The following is an 11,379-nucleotide window of genomic DNA, read 5'->3' on the forward strand; positions in this document are numbered from 1 at the left end:
CTGGACCGGGGCACGAACCCACGTCCCCTGCATCGGCAGGCGGACTCTCAACCACTGCGCCACCAGGGAAGCCCTAGTCAGTACTTTTGTACTCACTTCCACTTGTGACCCTGTACAGTCAAAGCCGCTTCGCAATTACCTGGGAGAGGACTTCCTGATTTGAGGGTCACCCATGCTTTCATTAGAAGAGTCATTCTTTCTGGCAACTTGTACACAGCTCAAAATGAAAAAGCCAACCAGCTAGTTTTTGTTAGTCAGCTTTAACAGAGCATGAGGTCTGAGAATCTTGGCTCTGAGTAAAAATAACAAGTCATTGTGTACAGAGAAGTATCCCTAACTTCTTGCCTGCTTCTCTATTCCAACTTTTTATTGGTTTACAAAGATCATTGGTTTACAAAGAAGACCATGACATCTACTGAGCACAAAAAAAAAAAAAGAAAAAAAAGGAAATGCTCATATTGAGAAGCTACTTTAAGTTACAGAGTATTAATCAGCTATCCGCCAGATCTGACATACAGCCCTCCCCACCATACTTGAACTTGCACATGATTTTTCATTTTTAGAATAACTCTTTCAGTAATTCTGCTCTAAAGACAAATAATCACTGAATGTCAGCTTAGAAAAAGTGTAGGCAATAGATACGGGTAGAAGCCATCAAGTAACAGCAAAGAGGAAAACACTACAACTGTAGCAAGGTTATAAGATCTAGAACATTCTGAATATAAACAGAATTATATAGAATGGTGGTTCCAAATACTTTACTGCCACATAACAAGATATCATTATAGAAACTGAAAGTGTTCCAGTATGGGAACATTTTAAGACCCACAGCGTGATGGAAATAAATGCCCTGGAGCCAGGCAGCCAGCCAGGGCTGTTTGAATCCCAGCTCTACTGCATACTACCTGTACAACCTTGGGCAAGTCACACCACATCAGTCTGTTTCCTTGCCTATAAAATGGAACATTAACTTCATAAAACTGTTTAAAGGATTAGAATTAATGTAGAAAATTGGCTTATCATTGAAAGAATGGTAGCTTATAGTATTAATGATTACATCACACTCTACTTATGACCCATGCTTCAGGACTGCTGCTAAGTCCCAGAGAATGAGTTCTGCAGGAGTATACAGTCTTAGCTTCAAGTCTCTATTTTGTGACTCAAGTTCCCCATTTTGTTTTTCAATGTCACATCAAAGTTTAGGCATGTATAGTGTTTCACCTATAAATACACCTTCTTCAGGTGGATCTAAACCTACACATGCTGTCCATTTTGAAACTCATGATAATGGCATCCTTGCTTCTATGATTTTGGTATTTTCATCTCACCAACAAACTAGAGTATGGTACAGTATTAAAGTTTAAAATACTCACTTTATTTATACACATCACTGCCCTCTAGTGACTAGAATAATTCCTTCTAGTAATCTAACTGATCCCCTTGATGTAAAAAAATAAATAAAAAAATCTAGTTACTCATCCACCAGCAGGAAGAAAAAATCTTTTTCCAGGAAATGTTGGTTGATGCAACCAATTAAACCTTATCTTACCTTCCTGATCGAAGCATCTAGCTGTGGTCTGAGCCACCATCTAAAGCTACAGAGCACAGGTGGACCACGTGTATGTTGTACTATAGATTCTGATTAATAGTGTTGGCTATGTTGGGCATGACCAGTTAGTAATAACACATTAGGCACAATTCCTCTCTAATACCCCTCAACTCTTAAGAACTTGGCCTCCACAGTGTTCCTTAAATTTTTTACCTTATAATTTTTTAAATAAAAGCATATATTATTTATATAAGGGGGGACCCCACAGTATTTTCAAGGGAGAGATAAAAAAAAATCTGGATTACTAAAACAGGAGCTTTGCATTCAAGATCTACTCCAAGTTTAGAATACCAATAGAGATTGGCTGACATCCTGAAAGACTGGTCTGTTCTCTAACTTTTGGCCAGTTAGCACCAAACTCAGGAAAACCTCTAACCTTATTCACAGAAGAGAATGGGCAATAGTAGTAGCTGTTTATAAGCTTGACCTTGTGCTTAACTATTTGTATCTGTCACCTCCAACAATCCCATGTGGTAGGTGTTTTTATCCGTTTTATACGTGAGACCAAGAGAGCTTATATAACTGAGTCCAAATCTGCACATAAGCCCTCCTCCGATAACAGGAAAACCATCTGAAGGGCAAGTGACACCGAACATTGAACAAATTACCATCTTGGTGTAAACAGTAACAAATTACAATAAACCCTGACCCAGAAACTGCTGAAGAAGAGAATCTAAGAATATTTACAAGTAAAAGATAGGTGTTCAAAGATGACCTATCTTCTATCGTTACCTTCAATAATTAAATGCTAGCTAGTTATAAATTCAGTGAGAAACTTATTCTACACAGATATAGGTAGGTTTCTCTTATCCAAATGCAAATCTAATAAGGTTTGAAATCCTAAAAGTAGAACATTAAGCTAAATGATAACTCTCCCAATATTTTTTGTTTTTGTTTTTTTTAAATGGCACCTCATGGGAGCCTGGACACAATGTCCAACCTTAGAATCACCTATGATTTTCTTTCTTTTACATTTATTTATTTATTTATGGCTGCATTGGGTCTTCGTTGCTGCGCGCAGGCTTTCTCTAGTTGCGGAGAGCGGGGGCTACTCTTCGTTGTGGCGCGCGGGCTTCTCACTGCGGTGGCATCCCTTGTTGCGGAGCACGGGCTCTAGGTGTGGGCTTCAGCAGTTGTGGCACGCGGGCTCAGTAGTTGCGGCTCACAGGCTCTACAGCGCAGGCTCAGTTGTGGCGCACAGACTTCCTTGCTCCACGGCATGTGGGATCTTCCCGAACCAGGACTCGAACCCGTGAACCCTGCATTGGCAGGCGGATTCTTAACCACTGTGCCACCAAGGAAGCCCACCTCTGATTTCCTCTAGTCAGTTTTTCTTTGGTTTTTTTTTGGCTGTGTCACACAGCTTGCGGAATCTTAGTTCCCCAACCAGGGACTGAACTCGCACCCATGGCAGTGAAAGCCCAGAGTCCTAACCACTGGACCGTCAGGGAATTCCCTATTTTTTTCAGTTTTAAAAACCTAGACAGATGACAAATATACTTAAGCCTGTGTGATGCATAATGCCAAAGCATAAGTGGACAATGGAACACCCCTCTACCAGCTCCCCTCCACCAATGTGGGTTTATGGGTCTATCAGCCCCTCCTTGGTGAAGAACAGCAATCCCTGTTTTCCTCAGAGGCTGTTCAATAATAGTAACACTGATGCCTGAACTTGCATCTTTAAAGACATATTTCAGGATGTGGGAGCTTCTGGGACCATAACTTTAACCCAGCCTTCCATAACAGTCTTTTTACTTTCTAGTACAAAACATGACACTGCAATAATAGCAAGGAACCGCTTCAGCTTTTTCACTTCTGCAGAAGCTAAAACAACTTCCCCAATATATAAAGGGGCTGGAAAGTTAATTTCCTGGGAAAGAAATACACAGCCTGGCCCTGGCATTTTAGTACCTAGGAGAGCTGAAATAAGTCCATTGATCAAAACTCCATGTACAATCGTCTTTCCAAATCTGGTGTGTTTTGCAAAATCTTCATCCAAATGCAAAGGATTGACATCCCCTGTTAATTCTGAGAAGACAGCCACATCCCTCTGTGTGAAGGCCCTACTGAGTTCAGCCCGGTCTCCAACTCTGATGTGCACATGCTGTAAGTGCTGCCTGTTTAGCACTGCTTGGTTCAGGCAGATACTCCTCTGAAGCCTACCCCACCAAAGGCGATGGCTGGAAATTACTGGGAGCATCTTCAGAGGTCTCAAATTCCATCAACAGGAACTTTTAGGCTGCTTCAGTCTTCAAACATTATGCTGGCACCAAAATGTACTTTTGAGAACGAGGAATACTTCTGAAATTGAAGACTATTCAATTCAATACTAGTTCTCTACTGTTACCAGATAATGCAAGGAGAAATGGAGAAACCTATAAGAGAAAGAAAAAGTTTAAGGCAGTATCAGGAGAAAACTGCACTGCAACACAGGACAATGTAGAAACATGCCCTATTCTGTAGGATAAGCCAAACTGAGGCAGTAGCATTTTAAAGAGCATCCTGAGAGCTAGCCTTAGATAAATAAGTGGTCATGATAAACTCAGAAAGAGCATTCCAATACATTAAGCGCTAGGCATTAAGCAACAAAAGTTAAGACTTTTCCACAAGTGTTCCAAGTTTTATCCCCAAACCTCCCCCGTACAATTTAAAACCTAACTGCTTTGTATCACATTTTTGTAATTAATGAAGCCCTGAATTTTCCCCTCCCAGCTGGATGATGTTAACCACACTAGATTTATGCAAGCGCAAAAATGAGACACATATTAATAAGTAGTTTGGTCTACTACTCAGCCTCATTTGGAATATGTGAAGGAATGGTCTTTACCTGAATCACTCTGAAAGCACATTTCTTGCCTTTATAGGATCCTAACAGGGTCAAAGAGCTCCACAATTTGACAAGACCACTACAGAAAGAACAAGAAAGCGTACGTAAAGATTTGTCCCTGCAACATCTCCCTAGTACTTTTGTTTGTGATGGTCCAGAAAGTAGTCTCTACCAGAAAACCTATTTAAAATGAGAAAACTTTAAAAATAAAAGCACAGGGCTTCCCTGGTGGCGCAGTGGTTGAGAGTCCGCCTGCCGATGCAGGGAACACGGGTTCGTGCCCCGGTCCGGGAGGATCCCGCGTGCTGCGGAGCGGCTGGGCCCGTGAGCCACGGCCGCTGGGCCTGCGCATCCGGAGCCTGTGCTCCGCAGCGGGAGAGGCCACAGCAGTGAGAGGCCCGCGTACCACAAAAAAAAAATAAATAAATAAAAAATAAAAGCACAGTATGTCAAAGGCAAAGAAAAAAATGAACCTCAATCAGGAATGTTTCTAAAATACACACTTCTGAGTTTGCAACCCTATCAATTGGGAAACACTACAGTTGTAAGCAAATCACAAGTCTGGCCCTCTAGGGTGTAAGTTCCTGGTGGATGAATGTTCATATTATCCCCAATTTAAACTTCCAAAAGCTGCTCAGAGTTCACAATGACAAAATTCTTCTCATTCTCAGAAGGGAGCACCTTTGCTCTTTTTTTGCCATCCGTCTCTCTGCTCTGTTAAACTAGAAGTGTTCCACTGTCTGTTGTACCTGCTGCATATTCTCAAGATGGCTGACAAGGTCTTCTCTTCGTAGGTCAGGATGTCCAAGGGTAAAGCAGCATCAACCTAAGTATGGAATAATGCTGTTAGCAGACTATTATCATCATTACTCTTGAACTCTAATAACTAATTCTGTCAACTGCTTTTCTTCTCCAAAAAATCAGTATTTTATTTAATGGTGCTGGACTACTGGGCCTGCTTTTTTATAACTTCCCCCTGCCTGGAACATTCTTCCTGTACCTCTTCATATTGCTAAGGCCTCTTTACCTTTCTCAAGTCTTCATTTAAAGTGCTCCTTCCTTCATTCCCAAGATTAAGCTCAACTGCTTGCTACGCTCTTTCACATACGGACCCACATACTTCCTATTTCAAGATACTCATCATTCTTGCCATTAATTGTTCAAGATGGTTTCCTACTAAAATAACCAAGACCATGAGGCAGAAGCCATGTCTGTTTGTTTACAACTACATCCCCAGGAACCAGGTTTTATACTTGACATATAGAGGGTGCATGAATTTTTTTTCTCATACTTTTTATTTTGAAAAATTAGTCACATGAGATTGCAAAAAAAATGTGCAGGAAGATTCCATGCACCCTTCACTCAGCCTCCCCCCAGTGTCAACATCTTGCATAACTACAGTACAATATCAAAACCAGAAAACCGAAATTAATAAATCAGAGCTTATCCCAATTTTGCCAATTATATATGCACTCATATTTGTTTACACGTATATATGTGTAGTTCTATGCGCTATTACCATATAGGTAATTTAAGTATTCCCATTATCAAGATAAAGAGCTATACCATCACAAGGCTCTCTCCTTCGACCCCCTTTACAGCCATACCCACCACTCCTCTTCATCCCTAAACCCAGACAAACACTTATCTTTCTCTAGATTATATAACTATGATAATTATGTTATTTCAAGAGCATTATATAAATGGAATCACCCAGTATATTACTTTTTGGGATTGGCTTTTTCACTCAGCATAATTCTCTAGAGATTCGGTCAATTTGTCAGGTGTATCTATGGTTTATTCTTTTTCATTACCGAGTATATTCCACAGTATGAATGTACCATAGTTTGTTTAACTATTCACCCATTGAAGGACACGTGGCTTATTTCTATTTTGGGGCTCTTACTAATAAAGCTGCTATGAACATTTGTGTACACGTTTTTGTGTGGACCTAAGTTTTCATTTCTCTGGGATAAACAGCCAGGTATGCAACTGCTGGGTTGTACGGTAGTTTAAAAAAAACTACCATAGTTTTTTAAAGGAAACTGCCAAACTGTGTTCCAAAGTGGCTGTACCATTTTACAGGCCCACCAGCAGGTATGAGTGATTTAGTTTCTCTGCATCCTCACCAGCATTTAGTGTTATCACTATTTTTCATTTTAGTCATTCTGCTAAATGTGTAGTAATGTGTCACTGTGGTTTTAATGTGCATTTCTCTAATGGCTAATGATGCTGAACATCTTTCCATACATGTGCTTCTTTGCCAACTGTACACCCTTTTTAGTGAAATGTCTGTTCATATCTTTTGCCCATTTTTAAGAATTTTTTTTTGTACTTTGGCTGCGCCACGCCATGCCACGCGGCACGCGGGATGGTTCCCCAACCAGGGATAGGACCCGGACCTCCGCAGTGAAAGCGCCGAATCCTAACCACTAGGCCACCAAGGAGCTCCCACTTTTGCCCATTTTCTAACTGGAGTGTTTGGGTTATTTTCTTTACTATTGAGTTTTAAGAGATCTTTATATATTCTAGATATTAGTCCTTTGTCAGACATGTGGTTTACAAATATCTTCCCCCCAGTCTGTAGTCTGTTTTTTAGCCTCTGAACCAAATCTTTTGCAGAGTAAAAGTTTTAAATTTTGATGAGTGCTTGACAGATTTTGATAGAATATATGTATCAGGAAATAATTTCTTGAGAATCATCTTTGTTCTCTCTTCAAAACTCTACTTGTTTGGGCTTCCCTGGTGGCGCAGTGGTTGAGAGTCCACCTGCCAATGCAGGGGACATGGGTTCATGCCCCGGTCTGGGAAGATCCCACATGCCGCGGAGCGGCTGGGCCCGTGAGCCATGGCCGCTGAGCCTGCGCATCCTGAGCCTGTGCTCCGCAACGGGAGAGACCACAACAGTGGGAGGCCCGCATACTGCCAAAAAAAACAAAAAACAAACAAAAAACCAAACTCTACTTGTTTTCAACTGAATGCGAAAACAGACTACTGAAAGTGCTGGTCTGTGATAAGGAGCTGCACCAGAGTGGAAATCAACAGTATCAGTGAGCACACTGTTTAGTTCAGCTCAGTTTTTTTCATTGCAGACTGTCTCAGTAAAGGAAACGGTGTGCTCATTTACATTCTGGAACAAGCCACAATAGGCAAAAAAAAAACCCAGCAGTTTGCAGGTTGCCAGTCTACACCATACTTTGAGTTGCACTACACTAAATATCTGTCTAACAAGTTCTTGTCAACTAGAAGGCATATGAGAACAAACCTACACAAAACTCATCACTTCTGAAAGTCTGCTTCTGCAATTTCAAATGTGGTTTTAAAGTTTTAAAATAATGTTGGGAAACGTGTCCTTTCACTATGTCTTACAAAGACCTTAGGAGTGTTCAAACTACCAAGTGATTCCATACCTCTCCAAACAGGTCCTTCAGGGCTGAAATAAGCAGCTGTTTGAACTGTGCAGCATTCAGTCCAATGCCATGATCTTGAAATTCTCTGTAAAAAATATTTTTTAAAAAATGCATTGCATTAAATTTCATGCCATTCAGATTCATAAAAGAGTAGTCGAAAATAAAACTCAGGAGACTGAACTTACAGGTGGACTTTCATGTAGTGGTGCTCAGAGGGATTTCTGTAAACTATTCTTTCATATGTGGCAGCTGGGGCTGGCATCTTTTCCAATGCTGATCACACCTATATGAAGGGTCAAGGGGGCTAGAAATTACCAAGATACAAGCTATTTTTCACTTTTTTAATGAGAATTTGACCTATACGATTTTTTAAAAGAACTCTTAGTACAATAACTTACCTAATTCTGGTCAAACTGATGTTACCCATACAGACACAACGGAACTTTCTGTATTTTATATATTCCAGACCACCGTATTCTTATTTAATCCCAGAAAACATTTTCCCTTACCGAGTACCCAGCTCTGTGTGTGCTAAACACTTTACATGACTTAGGTCATGTCTTCAAAATGATCCCATGAGCTAAAAGCTATCAGTATTCCCATTTTTGAGAAGAGAACACTGAGGCTCAGCAAAGATAGCACACAGAGATTCCAACCACTCCTGAGCTGCCTCAAGACCACACTGGCATGATGCCTATTCATACCAAAAAAAAAAAAAAAAAAAGTAAAAAGCATAAAGGAGTAAAATCTGGGACTGAAGACTCTCTTCTTATTTACTCTCAGTCAACATAGAACATTAACAGAAGAATGAAGGGTGGTAGTTCTCCTGGCCTCCCCCCACGTTGGATCTGCCTGTTCTCTGTCTAGAAGCCAGGCCTGTACAGGGCTATTTGGCAGCCTTGCAAAAGACTGAGCTTAAACAGCAAAGGTCTTAAGAGGAATTCTGGAATGGACACTCAAGCCATTTCTAACAGATCTGGAACTTTCAAGAACTCAGAACATGCTAGTCCCCCTGTAGAGAATCCCTGTCCTTTGGCTCCACTCCTACCTCACTCTCACTCTGGATAGCTCCTACTCATCTTTCAAATTTTAGCTTAAAGTTCACCTCTTGCAGGACTACTGCCTCTTCAGGGAGGTCTTCTGTGACACCCTAAGTTAGGTTCTCTTGTTACACAATCTCTTACCATTGTCTATTTGTTTAATATCTGGTTCCCCCACTAAAGGGACCAGGAAACTGAGACCGAACCAAGGAAAGGGACTTGTCCAAGGTCACATAGCTATAGACCAGCATTTACAAAAACCTCTCTGGGCCCACTTCCAACTACTCCCAAATGATGACCTCAAGAGAAAATGAGAAGTCAGGGTCAAGCAGGTACATTCAACCATCCATTCAACAAACATGAATACTTACTGAGTCTGGCACAGAGTATTCAACACTTTCTGAATACAGGATTGATCAAATGGTGGTAGTGCAAGGCCTGTATGTTCAAGAGTATCTTTGGTTTCAGGACTGCAGCAATAGTTTACCTGGTGCTTCTTTCCCCATCACGAGTCTCCCCGACTAAAGGGGCAAGGAGAACTGGACCCTCAATCATTCCATTCATTGTCCGGCACACGACAGGTGTTTTTTAAGTGTTACGAACTACCCTAAAGGAGTTGGCTGTTTGAGGTAGGGGAGTGAGAATGGACTGGGGCTTAGGATGCCAATTACAACAAAGACTTCAGGACTACTCTGGAAATGGATAATGGTGATAGTTGTACAACAACGTGAAGGTACTTAACACCAATGAACTGTACGGTAAAAAATGGTAAATTTTATGTTATGTTTATTTTACAAAAAAAAAAAAAGACTGAAGGAGCAAGTGTTTATTGACCAGTCACCTCTGACAGGGATGAGCCTCAGGGTGAGTGATAGCTCTGCCTTCTTCAGGTTGTCCTGAGACTAAAGGAGATGATGCCTGTGAAACCCTCCCTATAGCCCGGCATATTCACCAGGCTCACCAGGAAAATGTGAGCACTTCCATGGTGGCTGTCATCATCATCTTTGAAGTCAGCCTTTCTGGTGGCTGTAGGAATGCTCATTACCTGATCTACTAGTAATAGGTGTCCCTGCTTCCCTCCCCAATCTAGTCTCTACAGCAGCCTGAGTGGCCCTACTAAAAACCATCCAAGCCACATCATTCCTCTGCTCAAAACCTTGCAAAGATTCCCGTTTCACTCAGAGTAAAGCCAAAGTTTATACAGCAGTGATCTGTACCGCTGCTTCCTCCCACCACCCTGACCCCAGGTCCTACCGCTCAAACCTGCTCAGTCCCACCACATAGGCCTCCTAACTCTTTCCCTCCCGCCTCTGGGCCTCCCTCCTACTTTTCCACATGCTGTAAATACTCTTCCTCCAGATAGCCACATGGCTCATTCCCTTGCCTCCTTCATGGCTTTGCTTAATTTCATTCCTCCATTTATTCCAGTGGCATTTAGATCTAATGTCATCCCCCCCATGCCCCTGCTCTACTTTTTCCTCATAGCATTCACTACCCTCTAACATAACTGTGAAGTTCATTTATTCTTTATTCGTACTTCCCTCCCCCACCCTATTAGAATATACATTCCAAAAGAAACAGGCATCTTTCTGTCTTGTTCTCTGATGTTTCCCGAAAACCTAAAACAATACATCGCATACAACAAGCATTCAATATTATAACTTTGGGACGAAGTCAATGATTTAAAAAAAAAAAACCAGAATCCTCGATCCCGTACTGTTGGGCACTTAAGTCGTTTTCAACTTTTTTCGACTAACGTCCGCCATTAATTTAGCGCCCACCTCGGGTCCGGGCGCATGCGCTCTGCACACGTGACCCGTTCGGTCCTCTCAGCCGCCCTCCGCGACTGAGACCGCGTTGTAGAGAGAGCCGGGGAGGTTCGCGGCCCAGTCTCGCCTTCAGCCCTTGGCGTCCGCGGCCGGAGCGGTAGGTACCTCTGACCGCTCCTCGCTGCCCGCCGTCCCTCCACCTTGCGCATGCGCCCCTGGCGCGCGCGTCTATACGTCACCAGTGCGGCCAACTGAGCCCACTCCCGGAAAACAGCCGCCCTGCTATCCGCCTACCCGCTCTCCGTCGGACTGGTCTGACGCCTCCCGGACTTCTTTTCCCTGCAAGAATCCACCAAGACTTGGAGCCCCCCCCTCCTCCGAAGCCTGCGGCCCGAACTCCGGGGTGTTTACGTTTGGCTCCTCTCTGTCCCGCCCCCGGATGCGTGACGTCTAGGGAGGATATGACGTCACCGCGCGAGGTTCTCCTAAGGACCCAGGCGTGACTCTGAAACTGAGACTCGCCATGCTTAGTGCCCTCTAGTGCCCACGCTGCAGAAAGCCGTGTGCGCAAATGTCTGCATAGGGTAAGGGACTCAGGGCATGTTTATTGTGCCCGAGAGTGTGCTTCGTAATCATTCATTTATCTATGCCTTCATTCGTTCAAAAAATTTATATCTAGCGTCTCTTCTGCTGAGCATCTCCTAAATAAAGCAATCCCCAAGGA

At 42.6% G+C, this 11,379-nt stretch overlaps 2 protein-coding genes across 4 annotated transcripts; both read right to left on the minus strand.

Moving 5' to 3' along the window:
- Window positions 1–173: 173 nt before the first annotated feature.
- Window positions 174–3,809, minus strand: HTD2 (hydroxyacyl-thioester dehydratase type 2). The gene has a single exon (XM_055079831.1). The coding sequence runs from the start codon at window positions 3,807–3,809 to the stop codon at window positions 3,303–3,305; it is 507 nt and encodes a 168-aa protein (XP_054935806.1). The 3' UTR covers window positions 174–3,302.
- Window positions 3,358–11,097, minus strand: RPP14 (ribonuclease P/MRP subunit p14). Of its 3 annotated transcripts, none has more exons than XM_007118100.3 (6): window positions 10,668–10,943; window positions 8,032–8,129; window positions 7,847–7,931; window positions 5,186–5,262; window positions 4,437–4,515; window positions 3,358–3,984 (listed from the first exon to the last, which is right to left on the minus strand). In XM_007118100.3, exons 2-6 carry the CDS (start codon window positions 8,106–8,108, stop codon window positions 3,928–3,930), a joined length of 375 nt encoding a protein of 124 aa, XP_007118162.1. In that variant the 5' UTR covers window positions 8,109–8,129; window positions 10,668–10,943; the 3' UTR covers window positions 3,358–3,927. The 3 variants fall into 3 exon arrangements, with proteins under 3 accessions (XP_007118162.1, XP_007118163.1, XP_028335363.1); XM_007118101.4 differs by lacking the exon at window positions 10,668–10,943 and adding an exon at window positions 10,950–11,097 and having other exon boundaries at window positions 3,898–3,984; XM_028479562.2 differs by having other exon boundaries at window positions 3,898–3,984; window positions 8,032–8,150.
- Window positions 11,098–11,379: the final 282 nt, after the last annotated feature.

This window comes from Physeter macrocephalus, chromosome 18, assembly GCF_002837175.3.
Source record: "Physeter macrocephalus isolate SW-GA chromosome 18, ASM283717v5, whole genome shotgun sequence".
NCBI lineage: Eukaryota > Metazoa > Chordata > Mammalia > Artiodactyla > Physeteridae > Physeter > Physeter macrocephalus.